This window comes from Lipotes vexillifer, unplaced genomic scaffold (assembly GCF_000442215.2).
Source record: "Lipotes vexillifer unplaced genomic scaffold, Lipotes_vexillifer_v1.1 scaffold101, whole genome shotgun sequence".
NCBI lineage: Eukaryota > Metazoa > Chordata > Mammalia > Artiodactyla > Lipotidae > Lipotes > Lipotes vexillifer.
This window is the reverse complement of record NW_006790811.1, coordinates 229,393-254,119: the sequence shown is the minus strand read 5'-3', so window position 1 is coordinate 254,119 and position 24,727 is coordinate 229,393. Positions and strand designations below refer to the sequence as shown.

The 24,727-nt window shown below is 43.9% G+C and overlaps 1 protein-coding gene across 1 annotated transcript; it reads right to left on the bottom strand.

The window, feature by feature from the left end:
* RASSF2 (Ras association domain family member 2) lies at positions 1-24,022 on the bottom strand. The gene is made up of 10 exons (XM_007463974.1): positions 23,955-24,022; positions 21,701-21,776; positions 18,928-19,079; positions 15,742-15,830; positions 6,029-6,189; positions 4,674-4,775; positions 3,149-3,200; positions 2,541-2,662; positions 1,215-1,312; positions 1-70 (listed from the first exon to the last, which is right to left on the bottom strand). Exons 1-10 carry the CDS (start codon positions 24,011-24,013, stop codon positions 1-3), a joined length of 981 nt encoding a protein of 326 aa, XP_007464036.1. The 5' UTR covers positions 24,014-24,022.
* Positions 24,023-24,727: the final 705 nt, after the last annotated feature.

The window sequence follows — 24,727 nt, the reverse complement described above, 5'->3', positions numbered from 1 at the left end:
TCAGATTGTTGCTGGGGTCTCGGCTATCTCCTCCAGCCTCTGACGAATCATTAGGCGGAGCACGGTGTACCTGGGGACAGAACAGCTTCGGTGGAGAGAAGAAAGCAACACACTCCTTCTCGTGACCCTCCCTCATCACTTGGGTCACAGTGTGGGCCAAGTGTCCCAACTCTTTGCTTCTCTCACTGGCCCACTCTTGAACCACTTCGTTACTTGTGTTCATTTCTACAACAGGATGAAAGGGACTGAAGAGGCTCACTCCAAACTAATTATTTTACTATGATTAAAAAGTCTGGAGAAGAAGAATGAGAAGGTGAAATAACAAGAACAGTAATAGGGATTCCCTTTGTTGAGTGCTTACTATGCTCAAGGCACTATGCATAGAGTATCATATAATCCTCACCTAGGCTGGACCATATGAAATTGCCATTACTTTTACCATTTTGGGGGAGCCTAAAAAAATGACAACTTCATATGGTTCAATCTAATATCAGTATCTGCATTTTGCCAAAGACACTATAGCAACTGCCAGGCATGGAGGTCTATGGCTTAGTGGTGAGTATGGTTTTTTCATCCATTCTCTGAATTATGGTAATTCAGATACTGGAGTGGGCACTGTTATGCAGGGCTAACGTGGCTTTGCACTGCACAGCAAAACTATTTTTAAAGTTTGGCACATAGTAAGTGTTCAGTAAATGTTAACTGCTATCATATTATTATCATCAACACAGAAAACGTAGCATTGACTTTAGTGGCAAAAAAATCAATTTTTCTGCCATATCTATGAAACGCAGCTCTACTTTATGACTAAACATGACAAAAAAATAACAAAATCCTCCCCAGAACGAAGTTTTAGTACTGGACTTTTCAACCCAAATGCAATTTCCAGAAGAGAAATGTTAAAAAGGGAGAAAGGATGTGAGGAAGGGATTTTAGGGTTACTCTGCTCAAATTTCCACTGCCGAGACAACCTTCTTGAAATCCTTGGAACAATTTTATGTCCCACATCAAAATGAGAAGTTGAACGAGAAGCAGAACGACCAACACACCGATGTTTCACGTCCCCACCTGAGATCTGAGATCTGGCATTGTCAATGGGAAGCCCCAGGCCCAGGCAGCAGCTCCTCACAGCCCCTGCAAGGCTCTTGAACAGAGACTCTTCTCACTAAGGCCTCAGGAGAAACCCAACCAGCCACCCCAGGGGCTATGCTTACTTGCGCATCAGCTTCTTTACTTCCCGATCTTCTTCCTCTTGGAGCTTCTGAATGAAGCTTTTAAGGACAGGCATCTCAAACTTTATATACTGAGCCACCTGGGGAGGAAAAAGTAAGTCTGGGGTGCAAGACCCCTCCCAGCACTATTCTAATTTTTTTTTTTTTGCATCTCATATAAGGCACAAAGCGTTGGGAAATCTATTTCTGCACTAATCCGGGATTTCCTTAAAGGCAGGAGCCAAGCCTCATTCTTCTCAAGGCTGGTATAGAGTCTATGATGAAGATCACTTCATTTACATGATAACTTCATCTCATAACTTCTTATTTTTAATCTCATGTATCCAATCCATGAGAGGTGATGTCAAACATAGAAAAGCACTTTCTCTTGTCAGGCATGCAGAGAAGACTGGAACACATAATATTCAATAAACCTCTCTGCTCTCCCCTAAGAGAAATTAAGGAACCATGGCTCAGAATGATGATTTGTGCCTCAAGGCTCAAACAGGCATCCAAATGTGAACTGCCTCCTGAGAGGCTATAAGCGTGGGGGTGGCTCCCAGGTGAGCTGAAGTTAAGCAACCACTCTTCCTCCCTCACCAGAACCCTCACCCTGTTCTACCAACTCTTCTCTGTGGGAGAAGTATGTTTCTCCATGCTGTTAATTGTGGGCTCAGCTATGTGACTTGCTCTGGCCAATGGAATGGGTGTGTGGATGTGATATACATAAAATCCAGGTGGGGATTCAAAGGAGCTTACATGGTTTCTTGCATTCCAGCCATCTGCCATGAGAAGCATACCTAGGTAGCCACTGCCTCTTACCCTCGGCCTCTGAATAAGGCACGCAATGTCTACCTGAACTGAACCCACGATCTAAAGCAGAACTGCTGCTACCAGCCTAGAGAATCTGGAGCAAGAAAGTAAATGTTTACTGTTGTAAGTGACTAAGACTTGGGGAACTTTGTTGCTATAGCAAAAGCTATAAAATCACTGCTAACTTCTTGAAGTTGCTTGGAAAAGGTTTGCAGAAACTTTTCAGCCCTCTTAAGTACCCCAGAAAGCCTCAAGAAATTTATTCCTTCTATGGAAATCATTTTGTGCCTGAGCTTTCTTCCAGTTAACTCCCACAGGGCACACCCTCAACCTAGCTTCTGTGTTCATTTTCCTGGCCCCATGGTCATTACTGTTTCAAGAAAACCTGGTATTGAGAAATAGCAAGAAAACAGGGCCTGGTCATTGGCCAAAAAGCTAAGCTATACCCCAGTTGTAGTTTACCCAACCAAATCCCCCACCCTCCGGGGACAGACATCTGACTGAAAAGGGACTCACATCATAGGTGACTTCCTCCACCTGGTCCTTCTCCATAAGGAACACTTTGGAGACTTGCTCACATGGGCCCTGGAGGATCCGGGCAATCAGGGGGTAATCAGTGTTCTTCAGCTTCTGTTTCTCTGGAACCACACACAGCCAGAAGCATCCCTGAGTTGCCTGAGGCCTTTCTCACCTTAAGTGGTTGTCAACTCAAGGGCCCAAATGGACCAGGCACCTCAGGAGATGTAGCCATACAAGTCAGGAGACTGATTTGTAAATGAACAATTCAACAGTTCAAAGCAACTGTTACCGCTCCCCTACCCCTCAACAATACTTCCATGCCTCAAGCCCTTTGGAAGATGCTGCATTGGAGAATCTGGTTTTCTCTGTGCTTTGAGAAAATCCAGTTTTTTTTTAATAGGCAGTTAGGTTTTAGGGTTAGTTTACTGACCATATATGGCATTCCCCGGTGGACTCATCCAGCGAGCTCACCAGCCTTGGAGGCAAACAACATTTGGAAGTTTCCAAAACCCAAGCAACAAGCAAATGAGGCAGAGATTTTTTTTTTTAACTTGCTATTTTGAGTTAATTAAAAGTTTTAAGTATACTGTGTTCTTTATACTTACCACCACTGGTATGGACCACATACAAAGCAAACTCTTCCGCTGAGTTCTCAATCTGAATCAGGAAGGAACAAAAGATACTTGCTGAAAGCATATATTTTACATATCCTAACTGTGGCCATTTCTTCTTCTTGAACACTTCAAAGCTAAATAAATGATAGGCTCTTTTGAGGGGAAGGCTATTTATCTACAGCATTTAAAAGTGGTGAGGAAATGGGGTGGTAACATTATCAATAATAATAGGTAATAAGAGCTAACATTTATTGCACCATGCCAGGCACAGTTCTAACAAACTCTACGTTTTAACTCATCTAACATGACAACCCATGAGAAATAAAATATTGCTTGCCATATCAGTAAACAAAAGATGTCACAGTCATCAGCAATTGCAGCCACCTCTAATGGTGAGCTGGTGAGCCCTGAGAGGACTCAGGAAAGAAACAAAGAATACCTGCCATCTTGCAGCCATCAGACTGCAGCCACTCCCAACGGTGAGCCCTGAGGAAACTCAGGGTGAGAAAACAGGATCCTGGCCCCCAATAGCTAAGGTGTGTATCAAAGGAATGATTTCAGTGAGCCCAGACTCTTGCATCTTTCCATATGTAGGAAAACGCTAAATTCCTTAACTTAAGATGCCTGATTTTCTTTAATTAACAATAATCTTATGACATTCAGACTACCTGCCCTTTGTGACAAAACTCCTATGTATCCTGGCTTCCCCTTCACCTCCTTGGAGCAGTTCTCTCAGGGTTACTTGAGATGCTGCCTTCTGGGCTTGAAGTCCTAAGAATATTCACTGAATAAAACATAACTCTCAACTTTTAGGTTGTGTAATTTTTTTTCAGTTGACACCAGTAATGGGGTCCTGTTAACCTCATTTTACAGATGGTGAGGCAGAAGCACAGGGAGCTTAAGTCACTTGTCCAACTCCTCCAACCAGCAGGTGATAGATAGAGATTCAGACCCAGAGCCTATGCTTTAAACCACTAGGACACACTGGCTTCTGTTAGAAATAAGAATACCTGCTTTCCAAAAGACTTAGAAGGGTATTGTGGAAAACATACAGAGCAACAGGACTTCAAAAACACTCATGCACTATAATTTTCACATCTATTGAAGGCTCATCAAAGTAGGTTCCCCAAATGCACAGAAGTCGATATGTGCATGGAGCCCTGAACCAGTCATCAGGTCCGGGGTCCTTCTCTGGAGGCCCATAAAGCACCTGAGGGCTGGTGCTTCTCAGGCTTCAGTGGCACCAGAATCCCTGTAAGCCTTGTGGAACAGGTTCCCTGGTCTCATCTCCGAGTTTCCACTTCAGTGGGTCTGATCTGGGGGAGAGGGAGGCCTGAGAACCTACTTTTCTAACAAGCTCCCAGGTGATGCTGATGTCATGGGGTCTAAAGAACCTAAACCCTCTCTGCCCGGTGCCCCCCTTACCACACACTCTCCATAGCCCCCACCTCTACACTTCTGGGGGCCCCAAGGCACACATGCCACTGTCTGAGGCCAGCCAGCAGAGGGAACTTGCCTTGAATTTGTTGAGCAGCAACTTCAGGACCTGTGGAGTGGTCATGGTGCTGTTGATGCGGACATTGGTGATGGAGCCATAGGCCGGCGTGAACACCGACGTCTGTCAATAGAGGGGTCCAGCTCAGAGTAGGTGTACAGACAAGGATGGGGCACTAAAACCCAGGTGACCTGGCCCTGTTACCTGGGGTAAAGGGACAGGGACAATGGCACTCAACCTGTGCTCCCTGAGAGTCCTCTGTCCCTTACAACGTAGAAGCATTGGGCTTTGATGTCAATAAAGAGCCCTGGGTTTTGCCTAGCTCAGGAGCTCACGCCCACCCCACCGCAGGAGGCTTGAGGGATCTGAGCTTGCCAAACGGCAGTGCTGAGGAGGGAAAGAGGACCAGATAAGGGAGGCACTCCCTCCAAATAAAACACGCACAAAGCCCCTTCTACTACGACTTCAACATGAGGAGGTCTGTGACCACTCTTCCATGATACACTTGTTTCTGGGGCCAGATTCAAACCAAGCAGCAGGAAAGAAGAAGAGTCAGCTAGCTTGGGGTGGGGTGGGTGATCTGAGTTCTGCAGCTCTGTTTCAGGGCAGCCCTTAACTCACAGAGAAGTCAGGCCACATAGCAGCTGGAGGCACATGGTGCAGAAAGAGAGTAACACGTGGATGGGGGTTTCTGATGAGGGCTGTTTGTGGGGTCATCTCTCATCTCACCCACTGAGCCAGGAAGAAAGGGGGCAGGGCACAACCATTATAAGAATGACACAGCCATTAAGAACAGGATACCACAAAAACTGGTTAGAACCTACTAGTCCCAATATGGCTGAAGATTTGACTTCCAGTAGACCTTCACCTCATTAAACACTCATTGTAATACATTAGCATCTAAATGACACATCCACTGGTGCCATGACAGTTCCGAGGTCAACCATAAAAGGCCAAAAAGTGGGTGGTGGCCCAATTCATGGAAATCCCCACCCCTTCTCCAAGATAGTTAGAATACTCCTCCCACTTATTAGCCTATGAAATTACCCAGCCCATAAAAACTAATCTCCCCCACAGCCCAGGGCTGCTCTCATATTCCCGAACGACCCATTGCCTTGGGGCCACCGGACTCACCCGAGACCTAGGATGTGACCATCCTCTTGCACCCAATTTTTTCCTACAACACCATCATTTAGGAGGGCTCCTGATCTGGAGGCCCTTATCTCTCTCAGAGCCAGCAGAGCCTGCAGCCCACTCACGACCCAAAGACTGAATGGCTTCCCAGGAGTTTGCAGCCCTGAGGTGGCAGCTGCCCAGGAAGGGGTTTTGCCCCCACTGGAGCTGGCCCTTGCCCCCTGCCACCCTATCGCCTCTACCTTGTGGTTGTAGAAATGGCCATTGATGGAGAAGCGGTGGCGTCTGATTCGCCGCTGGTCGCTGGGTGTCCTCACATTGCCACGACGACGTACCCCAACATCACTGCGTGTGCGCATCAGTTGTGGGGTGTCTTCCTGCAGGGACTTCAGGCCCCTGGAGTCTGAGAAGGAAGGGGAAGATGAGCTCCGTCTGCCTGGACCTGGGATGTGGCAGTGTGCACAGAGTACCCTCTTCCTGACCAATGCTACAGCACCTACAGCTTCCTCAAAAATATATTCTATAAAAACAGTATTTCCTGCTGGGGGAAAAACATGATGCATAATTTACCAAGAAGCAATACAGTGACAAAGTTCAGAGCACAGACTTTAGAGCCAGACTCCTAGGTTCAAACCCCAGCTCCAGCACTGTCATTGTAGGGGAGCAAAACTTGCTACCCCCAAATGTCTCTGGCATGCTGAAAACAATCAAGCGCCAAAAGACTGATAAATGAAATATAGCCTGCTATATCAGTAAACAAAGGATATCACGGTCATCAGAGATTGCAGCCACAGGCGATGGTGAGCTGGTTAGCTCTAAGGAGACTCAGGACGGAAAAGAATACCTGCCATCTAGCAGCCATCACACTGCAGTCACTCCCCACGGTGACCCCTGAGGAAACTCAGGAGGTGAAAACACAGGATACTGGCCCCAGATAGCTCAGGTTCCTATCAAAGTAATGATTTCAATGAGCCCAGACTCTTGCATCTTCCCATACACAGAAAAGAGCTAAATTCCTTAACTTGGGATATCTGGTTTTCTTTAATTAACAATAATCTTTTGACATTCAAACTACCTGTCCTTTGTTGCAAAACTCCTATGTATTCTAGCTCCCCCTTTGCCTCCTCAGAGCACTTCTCTCAGGGTTACTTGAGATCCTACCTTCCAGGCTTGAAGTCCTAAGAATATTCGCCGAATAAAACATAACTCTAAACTTTTAGGTTGTGAAAAATTTTTCAGTAAAAAAGACTCAGGAAGAAACTCTGCCTTTTCCCCTAACTGCCTAAAGAATTTAGATAGCGGGCTTATTACTGGACTAGAGTTATCACCAGAGACATCTGCAAAGAATATGGGCTAAATGTGGTGACGGAAACTCTTAGAGATCAGAGTCCACCCTGTGTCACACTGTCTTTGCAGGCCCAGCAAACATTTGTTTACCAAACGTTTGTTTTCCATCTCCATGTGAATTGCCTTCCTCCCCTGAAGTCCCAAACCACTACCCCCAACATCCTCTTTTGTCTTTAGCTGAAGATGGTAGTTAAGGTGAGGGCATCATCAATCGGGAAGACGGCGGAAGAGTAAGACGCGGAGATCACCTTCCTCCCCACAGATACACCACAAATAAATCTACACGTGGAACAACCCCTACAGAACACCTACTGAACGCTGGCAGAAGACCTCAGACCTCCCAAAAGGCAAGAAACTCCCCACGTACCTGGGTAGGGCAAAAGAAAAAATTAATTAAAAACAGAGACAAAAGAATAGGGACGGCACCTGCACCAGTGGGAGGGAGCTGTGAAGGAGGAAAGGTCTCCACACACTAGGAAGCCCCTTCACGGGCAGAGACTGCGGGTGGCGGAGCGGGGAGCTTCGGGGCCGCGGAGGAGAGCACAGCCACAGGGGCGCGGAGGGCAAAGCGGAGAGATTCCCGCACAGAGGATCGGTGCCGACCGGCACTCACCAGCCCGAGAGGCTTGTCTGCTCACCCGCCGGGGCGGGCGGGGCTGCCAGCTGAGGCTCCGGCTTCGGTCAGAGCGCAGGGAGAGGACTCGGGTTGGCGGTGTGAACACAGCCTGCAGGGGGTTAGTGCAGCACGGATAGCCGGGAGGGAGTCTGCGGAAAACTCTGGACCTGCTGAAGAGGCAAGAGACTTTTTCTTCCCTCTTTGTTTCCTGGTGCGCGAGGAGAGGGGATTAAGAGCGCTGCTTAAAGGAGCTCCAGAGACAAGCGCGAGCCGCGGCTAACAGCGAGGACCCCAGAGACGGGTATGAGATGCTAAGGCTGCTGCTGCTGCCACCAAGAAGCCTGTGTGCGAGCACAGGTCACTCTCCACACCTCCCTTCCGGGAAGCCTGTGCAGCCCGCCACTGCCAGGGTCCCGGGATCCAGGGACAACTTCCCCGGGAGAATGCATGGCACGCCTCAGGCTGGTGCAACATCACACCAGCCTCTGCCACCGCAGGCTAGCCCCGCATCTGCACCCCTCCCTCCCCCCGGCCTGAGTGAGCCAGAGTCCCCGAAGCAGCAGCTCCTTTAACCCCGTCCTGTCTGAGCGAAGAACAGACGCCCTCAAGCGCCTACACGCAGAGGCGGGGCCAAATCCAAAGCTGAGCCCCGGGAGCTGTGCGAACAAAGAAGAGAAAGGGAAATCTCTCCCAGCAGCCTCAGAAGCAGCGGATTAAAGCTCCACAATCAACTTGATGTACCCTGCCTCTGTGGAATAAATGAATAGACAACGAATCATCCTAAATTGAGGAGGTGAACTTTGAGAGCAAGATTTATTATTTTTTCCCCTTTTCCTCTTTTTGTGAGTGTGTATGTGTATGCTTCTGTGTGAGATTTTGTCTGTATAGCTTTGCTGTCACCATTTGTCCTAGGGTTCTATCAATCCGTTTTTTTTGTTTCGTTTTTTCTTAAAAAAATTTTTTGTCTTAATAATTATTTTTTATTTTAATAATTTTATTTTGTTTTATCTTACTTTATTTTATTTTATCCTGTTTCCTCTTTCTTTCTTCTCTTTCTTCCTTCCTTTCTTTATTTCCTTCCTTCCTTCTTTCTTTCTTTCTTCTTTTTCTCCCTTTTATTCTGAGCCGTGTGGATAAAAGGCTCTTGGTGCTGCAGCCAGGAGTCAGTGCTGTGCCTCTGAGGTGGGAGAGCCAACTTCAGGACACCACTCCACAAGAGACCTCCCAGCTCCACATAATAACAAACGGCAAAAATCTCCCAGAGATCTCCATCTCAACACCAGCACCCAACTTCACTCAACGACCAGCAAGCTACAGTGCTGGACACCCTATGCCAAACAACTAGCAAGACAGGAACACAACCCCACCCGTTAGCACAGAGGCTGCCTAAAATCATAATAAGTCCACAGACACCCCAAAACACACCACCAGACGTGGACCTGCCCACCAGAAAGACAAGATCCAGCCTCATCCACCAGAACACAGGCACTAGTCCCCTCCACCAGGAAGCCTACACAACGCACTGAACCAACCTTAGCCACTGGAGACAGACATCAAAAACAACGGGAGCTACGAACTTGCAGCCTGCAAAAAGGTGAACCCAATCACAGTAAGATAAGCAAAATGAGAAGACAGAAAAACACACAGCAGATGAAGGAGCAGGATAAAAACCCACCAGACCTAACAAATGAAGAGGAAATAGGCAGTCTACCTGAAAAAGAGTTCAGAATAATGATAGTAAAGATGATCCAAAATCTTGGAAATAGAATGGACAAAATGCAAGAAGCAGTTAACAAGGACCTAGAAGAAATAAAGATGAAACAGACAATGATGAACAACACAATAAATGAAATGAAAAATACTCTAGATGGGATCAATAGCAGAATAAATGAGGCAGAAGAACGGATAAGTGACCTGGAAGATAAAATAGTGGAAATAACTACTGCAGAGCAGAATAAAGAAAAAAGAATGAAAAGAACTGAGGACAGTCTCAGAGACCTCTGGGACAACATTAAACGCACCAACATTCGAATTATAGGGGTTCCAGAAGAAGAAGAGAAAAAGAAAGGGACTGAGAAAATATTTGAAGAGATTATAGTTGAAAACTTCCCTAATATGGGAAAGGAAATCGTTAATCAAGTCCAGGAAGCACAGAGAGTCCCATACAGGATAAATTCAAGGAGAAATACGCCAAGACACATATTAATCAAACTGTCAAAAACTAAATACAAAGAAAGCATATTAAAAGCAGCAAGGGAAAAACAACAAATAACACACAAGGGAATCCCCATAAGGTTAACAGCTGATCTCTCAGCAGAAACTCTACAAGCCAGAAGGGAGTGGCAGGACATACTGAAAGTGATGAAGGAGAAAAACCTGCAACCAAGATTACTCTACCCAGCAAGGATCTCATTCAGATTTGATGGAGAAATTAAAACCTTTACAGACAAGCAAAAGCTGAGAGAGTTCAGCACCACCAAACCAGCTTTACAACAAATGCTAAAGGAACTTCTCTAGACAAAAACACAAGAGAAGGAAAAGTCCTATAATAACGAACCCAAAACAATTTAGAAAATGGGAATAGGAACATACATATCGATAATTACCTTAAATGTAAATGGACTAAATGCTCCCACCAAAAGACACAGATTGGCTGAATGGATACAAAAACAAGACCCATATATATGCTGTCTACAAGAGACCCACTTCAGACCTAGAGACACATACAGACTGAAAGTAAGGGGATGGAAAAAGATATTCCATGCAAATGGAAACCAAAAGAAAGCTGGAGTAGCAATTCTCATATCAGACAAAATAGACTTTAAAATAAGGACTATCAGAAGAGACAAAGAAGGACACTACATAATGATCAAGGGATCGATCCAAGAAGAAGATATAACAATTGTAAATATTTATGCACCCAACATAGGAGCACCTCAATACATAAGGCAAAAACTAGCAGCCATAAAAGGGGAAATCGACAGTAACACATTCATAGTAGGGGACTTTAACACCCCACTTTCACCAATGGACAGATCATCCAAAATGAAAATAAATAAGGAAACACAAGCTTTAAATGATACATTAAACAGGATGGACTTAATTGATATTTATAGGACATTCCATCCAAAAACAACAGAATACACAATTTTCTCAAGTGCTCATGGAACATTCTCCAGGATAGATCATATCATGGGTCACAAATCAAGCCTTGGTAAATTTAAGAAAATTGAAATTGTGTCAAGTATCTTTTCCGACCACGACGCTATGAGACTAGATATCAATTACAGGAAAAGATCTATAAAAATTACAAACTATGGAGGCTAAACAATACACTACTTAATAACAAAGTGATCACTGAAGAAATCAAAGAGGAATTAAAAAAATATCTAGAAACAAATGACAATCGAGACATGATGACACAAAACCTATGGGATGCAGCAAAAGGAGTTTAAGAGGGAAGTTTATAGCAATACAATCCTACCTTAAGAAACAGGAAACATCTCGAATAAACAACCTAATCTTGCACCTAAAGCAAATAGAGAAAGAAGAACAAAAAAACCCCAAAGTTAGCAGAAGGAAAAACATCATAAAGATCATATCAGAAATAAATGGAAAAGAAATGAAGGAAACGATAGCAAAGATCAATAAAACTAAAAGCTGGTTCTTTGAGAAGATAAACAAAATTGATAAACAATTAGCCAGACGCATCAAGAAAAAAAGGAAGAGGACTCAAATCAATAGAATTAGAAATGAAAAAGGAGAAGTAACAACTGACACTGCAGAAATACAAAAGATCATGAGAGATTACTACAAGCAACTCTATGCCAATAAAATGGACAACCTGGAAGAAATGGACAAATTCTTAGAAAAGCACAACCTGCCAAGACTTAATTAGGAAGAAATAGAAAATATGAACAGACCAATCACAGACACTGAAATTGAAACTGTAATTTAAAATCTTCCAACAAACAAAAGCCCAGGACCAGATGGCTTCACAGGTGAATTCTACCAAACATTTAGGGAAGAATTAACACCTATCCTCTCAAACTCTTTCCAAAATATAGCAGAGGGAGGAACACTCCCAAACTCATTCTACGAGGCCACCATCACCTTGATACCAAAACCAGACAAGGATGTCACAAAGAAAGAAAACTACAGGCCAATATCACTGATGAACATAGATGCAAAAATCCTCAACAAAATACTAGCAAACAGAATCCAACAGCACATTAAAAGGATCATACACCATGATCAAGTGGGGTTTATTCCAGGAATGCAAGGATTCTTCAATATACGCAAATCTATCAATGTGATTAACCATATTAACAAATTGAAGGAGAAAAACCATATGATCATCTCAATAGATGCAGAGAAAGCTTTTGACAAAATTCAACACCCATTTATGATAAAAACCCTGCAGAAAGTAGGTGTAGAGGGAACTTTCCTCAATATAATAAAGGCCGTATATGACAAGCCCACAGCCAACATCATCCTCAATGGCGAAAAACTGAAAGCATTTCCACTAAGGTCAGGAACAAGACAAGGTTGCCCACTCTCACCACTCTTATTCAACATAGTTTTGGAAGTTTTAGCCACAGCAATCAGAGAAGAAAAGGAAATAAAAGGAATCCAAATCGGAAAAGAAGAAGTAAAGCTGTCACTGTTTGCAGATGACATGATACTATACATAGAGAATCCTAAAGATGCTACCAGAAAACTACTAGAGCTAATCAATGAATTTGGTAAAGTAGCAGGATACAAAATTAATGCACAGAAATCTCTGGCATTCCTATATACTAACGATGAAAAATCTGAAAGTGAAATCAAGAAAACACTCCCATTTACCATTGCAACAAAAAGAATAAAATATCTAGGAATAAACCTACCTAAGGAGACAAAAGACCTGTATGCAGAAAATTATAAGACACTGATGAAAGAAATTAAAGATGATACAAACAGATGGAGAGATATACCATGTTCTTGGATTGGAAGAATCAACATTGTGAAAATGACTCTACTTCCCAAAGCAATCTATAGATTCAATGCAATCCCTATCAAACTACCACTGGCATTTTTCACAGAACTAGAACAAAAAATTTCACAATTTGTATGGAAACACAAAAGACCCCGAATAGCCAAAGCAATCTTGAGAACAAAAAATGGAGCTGGAGGAATCAGGCTGCCTGACTTCAGACTATACTACAAAGCTACAGTAATCAAGACAGTATGGTACTGGCACAAAAACAGAAAGATAGATCAATGGAATAGGATAGAAAGCCCAGAGATAAACCCATGCACATATGGTCACCTTATCTTTGATAAAGGTGGCAGGAATATACTGTGGAGAAAGGATAGCCTCTTCAATAAGTGGTGCTGGGAAAACTGGACAGGTATATGTAAAAGAGTGAGATTAGATCACTCCCTAACACCACACACAAAAATAAGCTCAAAATGGATTAAAGACCTAAATGTAAGGCCAGACACTATCAAAGTCTTAGAGGAAAACATAGGCAGAACACTGTATGACATAAATCACAGCAAGATCCTTTTTGACCCACCTCCCAGAGAAATGGAAATAAAAACAAAAATAAACAAATGGGACCTAATGAAACTTCAAAGCTTTTGCACAGCAAAGGAAACCGTAAACAAGACCAAAAGACAACCCTCAGAATGGGAGAAAATATTTGCAAATGAAGCAACTGACAAAGGATTAATCTCCAAAATTTAAAGCAGCTCATGCAGCTCAATTACAAAAAAACAAACAACCCAATCCAAAAATGGGCAGAAGACCTAAATAGACATTACTCCAAAGAAGACATACAGACTGGCAATAAACACATGAAAGAATGCTCAACGTCATTAATTATTAGAGAAATGCAAATCAAAACTACAAAAGACAGCCCTCAGAATGGGAGAAAATATTTGCAAATGAATCAACTGACAAAGGATTAATCTCTAAAATTTACAGGCAGCTCATGCAGCTCAATAACAAAAAAATAAACAACCCAATCCAAAAATGGGCAGAAGACCTAAATAGACATTTCTCCAAAGAAGATATACAGACTGCCAACAAACACATGAAAGAATGCTCAACATCATTAATCATTAGAGAAATGCAAATCAAAACTACAATGAGATATCATCTCACACCAGTCAGAATGGCCATCATCAAAAAATCTAGAAACAATAAATGCTGGAGAGGGTGTAGAGAAAAGGGAACACTCTTGCACTGCTGGTGGGAATGTGAATTGGTACAGCCACTATGGAGAACAGTATGGAGGTTCCTTAAAAAACTACAAATAGAACTACCATACGACCCAGCAATCTCACTACTGGGCATATACCCTGAGAAAGCCATAATTCAAAAAGAGTCATGTACCAAAATGTTCATTGCAGCTCTATTTACAATAGCCAGGAGATGGAAGCAACCTAAGTGTCCATCATCGGATGAATGGGTAAAGAAGATGTGGCACATATATACAATGGAATATTACTCAGCCATAAAAAGAAACGAAACTGAGTTATTTGTAGTGAGGTGGATGGACCTTGAGTCTGTCATACAGAGTGAAATAAGTCAGAAAGAGTAAGACAAATACCGTATGCTAACACATATATATGGAATATAAGAAAAAAAAATGTCATGAAGAACCTAGGGGTAAGATGGGAATAAAGACACAGACCTACTAGAGAATGGACTTGAGGATATGGGCAGGGGGAAGTGTAAGCTGTGACAAAGTGAGAGAGTGGCATGGACATATATACACTACCAAACCTAAAATAGATAGCTAGTGGGAAGCAGCCGCATAGCACAGGGAGATCAGCTCGGTGCTTTGTGACCACCTGGATGGGTGGGATAGGGAGGGTGGGAGGGAGGGAGATGCAAGAGGGAGGAGATATGGGAACATATGTATATTTATAACTGATTCACTTTGTTATAAAGCAGAAACTAACACACCATTGTAAAGCAATTATACTCCAATAAAGAGGTAAAAAAATAAAAAAATAAAATGAATAAATAAATTTCAAACACACACACACAAAAAAAAGGCGAGGGCATCAGCCATTTTGGTGAATTACTCAGTTTTTCTGGGTCTCTCCCATGTTTACATGTTATTAAACTTTTGTTTGATTTTCTCCTGTTTATCTGTCTCACGTCAATTTAATTCTTAGACCAGCCAGAAGAACCTAGAAGGTAGAGAAAAATGTCTTCCTTCCCAACACCATATATCACTAACTCTGTGTGCCTCACTTTCCACATCCATACAATGGGGAGAACAATAGCACCCACCTCACGAGATTGTTGTGAGGGTTTAAATAAGTTAATTCATTTAAAGCACTTAGAACAATGTCTGCACATGATAAGCACGATATAAGGACTTGCAGGATAATTTCGAACTGACAATATCTATCAAAATTGCAAATGTACATAGCCTTAGATCCAGAAATTCGATTTCAAAGAATCCTACAGACTCTGACAAATGTGTGAAATGAGACATGTATAAGGACACTCTACACTTTTGTTTGTCTAAAGGACTAAAGATGACTTAAATGTTTATCAATAGGGAGCAATTAATTATCATTTTTTTCATACAACGTAATATAGCAGAGTTGTAAAGAATGCAGAAGTTCTCCATGGGTTTATATGGAACAAGCCTCAAGACAAACTAATAGAAATGGGATGTGCAAAATGCAGCCACTTACATAAAAAGGGGAAGAAAAGAAATGATATCCAACCATTAAGCTTTGTTGGTGTGTATTTCCTTGTGTTTGCAAAGAGTATCTTGGGAAGAATGCCTTCAGTTTGCTTCTAGGGAGGGAAACAGTGGGTGGATGAGATGGGAAATTTTCAATTCTTTCTTTTTAATAAGTTTTGAACCTTGAACCATGTGAATTTTGTTTTCAAAACATAAGTAACAGTGTACAACATTCATCACATCAGTCTTCACACAGTCGGCCCCAAACTAGAGGATCCTCCCACCATGCATGTACCTGTGGGACTTGATGTCTGATCATTCTCAGGCAGGGCATCCACCTCTGAGATTGGAATGTTGGGCATGGTGAGGGGCTTCAGGATAGTGCTGGTGAGCAGAAAACAAACAAAAGGTTCAGCCCCTGCAGAAGAACACCCCCAGTCCCACCCCCACCCCACTCGTATAAAGGGAGCACTTGGCCTGTGCAAGGCTGGGTACCAGCACACAGCAGGTGACAAAGGACATGGTAGGCTGTGCTGAGTGTCTCACGAGGCTGGTCCAGTTCCTGGGCTAAGCACTGGGCAGGGAAGGGGAGTTCTGGAGGGAGAAAATGCTTGTTCCCAGTATTTGCAGCAGGATTAAGTCCAGGACAGAGAACAACAAAGAACACCTGTGTGATGCCTGTGCTGAGTTTCTAAGCACGTAGAAATTCTATAGCTTATTTAGAAAACCCTAATAATGGTCATGTATTTCTAGGGACAAGATTCTAGTTCAGACCCACTTCTGTTGGAGGAATAACTCAGAAATTGCTTCTGCTATCTAACAGGAATGGAAAGTAATAGGTTGCCTGCTACAAGAGTCAGGGCAGCTTTGGAAGTGGCCCTGATGGCAGTGTTCTCAGTGTTGCTGGAGAAAGGGTCACAAGCAGGCAATCTGAGTTGAGACCTGGCATTGCTATGATAGCTGGAAAATAACTCCTCAAAGCCTAAAAGTACAGTGGAAGCAGTTCAGAGGAACACATCGAAAATCAACAGAGGATTTGGCCAGAAAGGAGAATAATATTTAACCAATTAGGACCATCCCATGTTGAGAAGGTGCCCTGGTGAAACAATGCAGGACCCTGTGGAGGCTTCCCAGGAACAGACCCCTGTATCCCGCTCCTCTTGTTTGTAAAAAAGCTTTAGCCTCCTAGGCCTTCCCTGAGTTCCAAAGAACAAATTTAATCAGAGAAGTAAGAAAATACAGAAACTAAGGAAAACAGTCAAGCAAGACAAAATATTGATAATAACAGTTTAGCCAAAACAAAGTCAAGGACCTTTAGTTCCTCCTCAAGGGCTATAGATAGTATCCTGAGCTATGTCCATGAGTTGCTTTGCAAATACTAAAAGTATCTTCTTATACCAGGTGTAAGGAGTTAACTGCATTCTGACCACAAGCAGGTAAACCCCAAACCCCTTGGAACCAGATGATGTTGACTCCTGAAATACCACCCAATTACCTCACCAGCAATTAATCAGAAGAGCATCTACCACCCTGCGACCCTCTCCCCTCACCTTGCCTTTAAAAACTCTCCGATGGAAGCCATCGGAGAGTTCAGGTCTTTTGAGCATTAACTGCCTGGACTCCTTGCTTGGATCTGCAATAAACGCAGCACTTTCCTTCCCCACAACCTGGTGTCAATAAATTGGCTTTACTGCACGTAGATGAGCAGACCCAAGTGTGGTTTGGTAACACTGGGACTCAGCAGAGATAGGCTAATTTTTTTTTTTTTTGGTCACATCATGTGGCTTGTGGGATCTTAGTTCTGAGACCAGGGATTGAACCTGGGCCCTCTGCAATGAGAATGCAGAGTCCTAATCACTGGACACCAGGGAAATCCCAAGGGATGCTAATTTTAAGGGAAGACAATTTAAAATTGAAAATCTGAAAGAACTGCCTATTGTATTATAACCAGTGGGCTTCTGAACCCCAGAATGAAACTGAGCAGAGCCTCTCAGGAATGGTGAACATTTGGCACCCATAGCAGCCACTTCCCACTCCCTTGTCCAAAGCACTCTTTATTGCCAAAGCAGAAACTGGTCTCAGCATGCTTCTTAACACAGTGGTTCTGGCATTCACTTTATTATAGCAGGCACTGGGACAACATTATTTACCATTCCTGAAAACTCTCTCAAAGTATTTGCAGGTTTCAAGAACCAACCAAGACCAGCTTGATGCCATAGGGAATGGAAAAGAAACAAGTGTACAGTGTGAAAGACCCTTAGTAGGCCAGCCAAAGGCCACATGGTCAAGTGGAATTTTAAAAATCATCTCACTTAGGAAATGGAATGTAACACCCCAGGGCCTGGGCTGGCGCTGTGGAAAGTGTTTGGCCCACTCGAAACCAAATACAGTGAAAGTGCTGAAAACAAAGCAGAGTATAAAACCGGCAAAGTTAGATGAAACCAGAGAACCTTGACTGGACACCCTGGCGCTGATGGGACAGGCAAAGATTTTCCTCCTTAAATTCCCTTGGAAAGAAACCAGATCAGTAACAGGCTTTGGCCACATTGTAGGTTTCTCTCAACTTTAGCAAAGAATAGATTTGGCTGTGGAGTTTAACAAAATGTTCAATGGGGTCAACAGAAAGGGCTTGGTTCTTATTTAAAACAGAAAAAACATCACTGTGGTTTGGCTGAGAGGTTGGCGCACTCCACCCATGCTCTGGCCCCAAGGCATTCAGTATCAGCAAATTTTAGGATGGAACAAGGGATAGTCACTTGATCCTAAAAACTGAAGCCCCAGAAAGACAGTAAAGAGGGTGTGCCTTACTAGTTGCATTGAACTACTCATTTGGCTGCAGGGAGGAACAGGCTTAGTCTTCACAGACATTCCAGTGGGAACCAAGGAGAGGGGACCTCTCAAGACCATCACGTCACCACCCATGTCACCACCCAACTCCAGGTGTGGCCTGAAGGAAGCAGACCTTGCTTGGCTGGCTTGGACAGGACCTGACATTCTTTTTCCTCTTCCAGGTTCCCCTCAGACACGGAGAGCTTTGGACAGAAGTTTTGAGCCCTAAATGTCTCTGGGGTGGGGTCGTTCTATGAGGAGTGGTCCCAGTGGGGAGGATGCTGGGGCATCAGGTGTCCTGTCGTAAATCTGAAGACTGGGCCTGGCTGGCCACTACAATACCCCTCAGAGACTAGGGGTCTCCATGCTGGGGAAGGCACACTGCTCACCCAGGCCTTAATGCATCTCCTCTCTGACTCAGCATCTCCCCTCCTCACTCTGACTCTCACTCAGTGATTGTGGTGACAGGCATGGAAGCCCAATAACACCAACATACACCCCTTTCTCCTCATCCCAAGTCGAAGGCAGGGGGCAGTGGGAATAGGAGCTGGGATCAAGGCTTGCTGGAAGAAGGTGGAATTTACCTATTTGAGAATAGATGGAACCCCCAGATACCCCTGGTCACCCTCCAGTCCCATCTCTCTTCACTCACCCCTGAGCTCCTAAGTTACAGCCGGAATGCCAAGAGGAAGAGGATGGAGGAGGGCGAATGCGTTCATTGTCATCCTGCATTTGTAGACGAATGGGCCGGCGCAGCCCCCAGGAGATGTTCAGCAGCCCCTCCACGATGAACTCATCTTCTTCCTGTCACAAAACAATTGGCAGGGTGAGCTCAGAAAAGCCCCAAGGAAGCCAGCACCATGTTGTTGGGGGTAACTGACAGCATCCTTGATGTGTCCAGCTGGGTGCACCCAAGTTACAGTCACACCCTAGCTCCAAGACACTCTCTCCACTTGTAAACTACCCCTGAGGCTCTGAAGCTGACCTCAGAGGTCAGGGCAAAGTTGCCTCAAAATTCATAGACATGTGCAAATTATAACAATGTTTTTTGTTGTTTTTATACTAATGACTTTAAAGAAAGTTAACTACATTTTTTTTTCTTTTTTAATTTATTTTTAGCTGCCGTTGGGTCTTCGTTCTTGTGTGCGGGCTTTCTCTACTTGCGGCGAGTGGGGGCTACTCTTCATTACGATGCGTGGGCTTCTCATTGAGGTGGCTTCTCTTGTTGCGGAGCACGGGCTCTAGGCTTTAGTAGATGTGGCACACAGGCTCAGTAGTTGTGGCTCGTGGGCTCTACAGCGCAGGCTCAATAGTTGTGGCGCATGGGCTTAGTTGCTCTGCAGCATGTGGGATCTTTCCAGACCAGGGCTTGAACCCGTGTCCCCTGCATTGGCAGGCAGATTCTGAACCACTGTGCCACCAGGGAAGTCCAATTACATTTCTTAAAGTATGTGAGACTAACCCTGCTAACAGAAGCAAGAGCTAAAACCTTAAACTAGCTACTTTCCCCTCCCCTACTATGGAAAGTGATGTGTCTTTAGCTATAACATGTTATATGTTAATCTGACCCACTGGTTGAAGGAGATTTAAAGTAACATTTCCTCAAGTTTGTTCAACAGAATACTAGCTCCTCTACCAGATCAATTGTTACCTTAAAAAGAGTATTGTGTGATCGTGAGTTGGGAGATGATGTGTTAATCAGATTTCTTAACAGCAGAACTTCCCAGGCCAATAATTAGCTAATGTGCTACAAAACAACTCTCCAAGAGGTGAATAAATCCTGTAAGAATTCCAAATTTATACTCAAGTGTTGTTGACTAATAAGAATTTAAATGTGAAACCCTTCTAAAAACATTTGCATGTTTTATCCCAAAGAAGTGGATCTCACTAATCACCATAAAACCTTTTAATCACCTATAGGACACATCTCAGAAAAGCTGTTTAATGACCAAAATCTTGCTAATGGTCCAGCCTCTAATTAGTAGAGGGTTTGAGGACAATGCCTAAAGGGTCAGGTTTTCTTTCTAGAGTTTCAGAAAAACCTTTCTGAACCCATGGTGTTTATTTATTTATTTATTTATTATTTATTTATTTATTTATTTATTTACTTATGGCTGTGTTGGGTCTTTGTTTCTGTGCGAGGGCTTTCTCTAGTTGCAGCAAGCGGGGGCCACTCTTCATCGCGGTGCATGGGCCTCTCACTGTCACAGCCTCTCTTGTTATGGAGCACAGGCTCCAGACGCACAGGCTCAGTAATTGTGGCTCACAGGTCCAGTTGCTCCGTGGCATGTGGGATCTTCCCAGACCAGGGCTCGAATCCGTGCCCCTGCATGAACCCATGTTTTATAAGCAGGGCCAAGACCTGATATCTGGGCTATGGCCACATCTTCAGGACAAGCCACATGAATGAAGATGATACTTGTTCACTGAACAACTAACCTGGGCCCCAGGATCATCCTTAGAATGGGAGGGGGTAATAAAGAAGGCAGGAGAAAGTGCAGCAACTTTAGGGCGTTTGGGGATCTTAGGGAGAAAAGCTTTATTTAAGCACAGGTCATATATGGCCTTCTAGCTGATCAAGGTTGGCATCATTACTTTATATCACATGATTGTAGGGCAGAATTTAACCCAAAGTAGGACTTTGCCTATGTGGTGTGGTTTGAGGAAAACACAAAAAGCCACTACACAGTATTCCCTACCAGCCTGCCTTAGTAGCTGAAATTCTGCCATCTGGATATCCGTTTGTTTCTACGAATTAAATCCCCATGGCTTGACAACCTGAAAATGTGTTTAGAAGGGTAATACACACACCTTCTTATCGGTCAAGGACACTTGGGTATATATTACTCCACCATCTATCTGAAACAGGCTTTACAGAAATGGATACAGTATGAATAAGCTTAGATTCAGGATAGGGGCTGGGGAAAGACAGATGGATAACAAAGGACACTCCAAGAAGGCACTCGGGGAAGGCTGCTGCAGTTGTGGGGAAGGGCCAAGAGTTACCACCCAGAGCTTATGTAACTTGTCCAGGTTGCTTCAGCAATAGGACATGGGCCCAGATGTGTCAACGTAGAGGACTATGTGAGGTTCCTGAATTGCCCCAAAGGAGGAAGGCTGCTTGAGAGTTAGCTGAAAGAGTCATTTCAGCGCTAGCCCAGCCACACAGCCGCAGCAATGTCTCCAGAACAGAAAAGCTCATCCTTTTTAGAACAAATTTGGGCCTGGGGTCTCCTTCCTAAGAACTCTAGGGACTACATCACTAGCATTGAGAGGCTCCTCACTGTGGCAGTAACATCACTAGCATTGAGAGGCTCCTCACTGTGGCAGGAGAGGCAGGGACTCTCAGACCAGGAGGCATGGAGACAAAGACTGGGCTGGCCACCAGGGAAGGAGACTCACAGATCTTCCTTGGGACTCCTTACCTCACGATGTCGGAGCTGCAAATTCTGGCCTTCATAGTACAAGTTGTAGGTCTTCAAATGCAGGAGAAGTTCGTTCCTTAAGGGAAAAATACAAGAGGTGTCACAATCTCAGGTGAAGCCACTTATAATGCAGTTATTCCCTCTTTTTCTCACCTCTAAGCTGGACTTCAGTCATTCCAGTCTGGGTACATATACACATACACACACCCAGAGTTCAAGGTCAAGGTCAAGAGTAAATACTACCTAGAACAGACTGGCTGTAAAGAGCAACTCCAGAAAACCAATGCAGGTCTGGTCTGCTGACAAAGGTTGGCATCTCTCACAACACTCCCCAAACCCAAGCTAAATATGCAGGCCTTAATAAATCACAGATTCATAGAGGCAAACCCACTTCAAAAGCCCATAGACAGGATTTCTCCAGCCTCTCCACAGCCTTTCCTCCCTCACACATGCTGTGAGTGAGGAGGGGACAATCACTACAAACCTTCACAAGACTCAGAAACTCCTAGAATTTCAGAAAGTTAAAAGGGACAGGTCTGGGTCCCACTGACTTATGCTTCATTGACATGACCTTATCACATGTTTAAAAATTTACTGACTCCCATCAAGAGTGGAACAGTTGAATAAAGGCAGCTATGGTCACACAATGGAGCAGCAATGAGAATATGAATGAACTACACATAACACGGATGAATCACAAAGATATTACGCTGAGTGAAAGAAGCCAGACACAAAAGAGCACATATTGTATGATTCCATTTATATGAATTCAGAATTCAGATAGTGGTTCACCTTTGGGAGTGGTGACTAGAAGTGGGCATGAGGGGGCTTCTTAATCCTAGCAATGTACCTTTCTAGGTGCTTTTATCTTTTTAATCTATTCTAGGTGCTTTTAGTTTATAAAAATATTTTTTAAAAACCTTACAAGGCCTCTAAATACTGGTTTCCAAGTGGCCCCCCTGGGAGCACAGCTCTACTAAATGTGAGAGAGCATGTCACACCCTTTGTGATCAGAGTGAGAGCTGTCAAACCTGAAAATGCTGTGATCAAGTTTTATCTGAAAGTGAATGAGGAGAGGCCTGGGAAGGGCTTGAGGAGGCTGAGGTGTGTTCTTTTGCCTATACTCAGGCAAGAGGCAAGGGAGTTCAGTCCCTCTAAGTCCAGCCATTCAATGGAGAGATTTGGAGCCACACAGGAGGTCAAAACTGGCTGGAAACTCCAAGAAGTTCCAGACGAGTTAAACCTAGATAAGCTGGAGTGAATTAGTAAAAAATGTGACTCCAAATAACCTAAAACAAAAGCTGTTTGATACTTTTGAACACAAAGATCTGAAACTAGGATTTAAAAGTACTGGTCAGTAGAAGCCCCAGAGGAAATCCATCAGTGAAGAGATAAGTATGATCCATAGCTCACACAACTGTGTATCTGTGTATGGCCAAGTGTGTCTAAAGGAATTAAAACAACTTGGTCTCAAATAAATTAAACATTTCATTAAGATAGAAAACATAAATGTGTACAAATCCCTGTGCTGAATGTAAAAATATATCTGCAAACTTATAATTTAAAAAATTCTATTTTGGCTTAGGCCCTGACATATCAGCAAAAACCTGAGTTCAAAAGATTTTAGTGCATATAAAGCAATGGAACTGTCTCCTGCTATTCAGGGGGCACCTGTGCCCATTTTAGCCAGAACCCCAGCAGCACAGGGACACAACCCAGCCAGGACTTCCCTGGGGTATACCACAGACAAGACAGTGAGCAGCCAGCACCAACTCCTCCTCCTGGAAGCCCTCCAGGACATCATCTCTTTTGAACCCCTAAGGGTGCCATGTCCTAAAGACCTCCTTAACTTCACTCTCTATGGCCAGGCTCTGGGGGCATGTTTTTTTTTGTTTTTTTTGCGGTACGCAGGCCTCTCACTGCTGTGGTCTCTCCCGTTGCGGAGCATAGGCTCCGGACGCGCAGGCTCAGCGGCCATGGCTCACGGGCCCAGCCGCTCCGCGGCATGTGGGATCCTCCCGGACCGGGGCACGAACCCGTGTCCCCTGCATCGGCAGGCGGACTCTCAACCACTGGGGGCATGTTTTTTATCTATAGCAGCAACCTCGCTGATGCTCTCACTAGTCCACACTCAGTTGCTTTCTCCTCACACACATGAGCTCCTCTCATGTACAGAGGAGGCTCCTCTGCCAGTGGCTTCCATTGACATGGGACTGGCCACTGCAAACACAATACCATAGCAAAAAAATCTTACTTGGAAATGTATTTATCTTGTCCACATGGGACTAGGGAAGTTTTGTGACTGTAGTCCATTCTTCCTTTCTCTTTTCATCAGACGAGAGGCCTATATTTGAAAGGTGAAGACAGAGGTTAAAGTCAGGTTGTGTCCTTAGGAACTCAGCAGACCATGTACCAGGGGCAGGGAGCACATGGCTCTCTGTCCCTGCCCCAGATCCACAGCTCGAGCAGCCCAACACTGACCCAGGGCCAGGGAAATGCCACACTGCTGGCTGCTGCCTCTGCTTGCCACAGCCTCTGAGAAAAATCCCACTTGATCATGGTGTATGATCCTTTTAATGCACTGTTGAAATTCAGTTTGCCAGTATTTTGTTGAGAATTTTTATATTTTCTTTCATCTAGTATTTCAGCCTGCAGTTTTTTTGTTTTTGTTTTTGTTTTTTCACTTGTAATGTCCTTATCTGGCTTTGGGATCTGGCTTTGTAAAATGAGTTTGGGAGTGTTCCATCTTCTTCAACTTTTTGGTAAGAGTTTGAGAAGGATCAGTATTAACTCTTCTTTAGATGTTTGGTAGAATTCACCAATGAAACCATCTGGTCTTGGGGTTTTTCTTTGTTGGGAGGCTTTAGATTGTGGATGTTCAATATCACTAATCATCAGGGAGAGGTAAATCTTGCAAACTATTATATACAGGATGGATAAACAACAACGTCCTACTGTATAGCACAGGGAACTATATTCAACATCGTGTGATAAACCATAATGGAAAAAATATGAAAAATACATATG

What these genes read in the sequence shown, in the direction of transcription:
- RASSF2 (XM_007463974.1), bottom strand. Translation starts at nt 24,013, where the DNA reads ATGGACTACAGTCACAAAACTTCCCTAGTCCCATGTGGACAAGATAAA. An exon ending in TGTAACTTAGGAGCTCAGGG is followed by an intron (nt 15,831 to 18,927) that starts GTGAGTGAAGAG and finishes TCTGCTCACCAG; the next exon opens with CACTATCCTGAAGCCCCTCA. An exon ending in TGGAGGAAGTCACCTATGAT is followed by an intron (nt 1,313 to 2,540) that starts GTGAGTCCCTTT and finishes TTTCCTCCCCAG; the next exon opens with GTGGCTCAGTATATAAAGTT.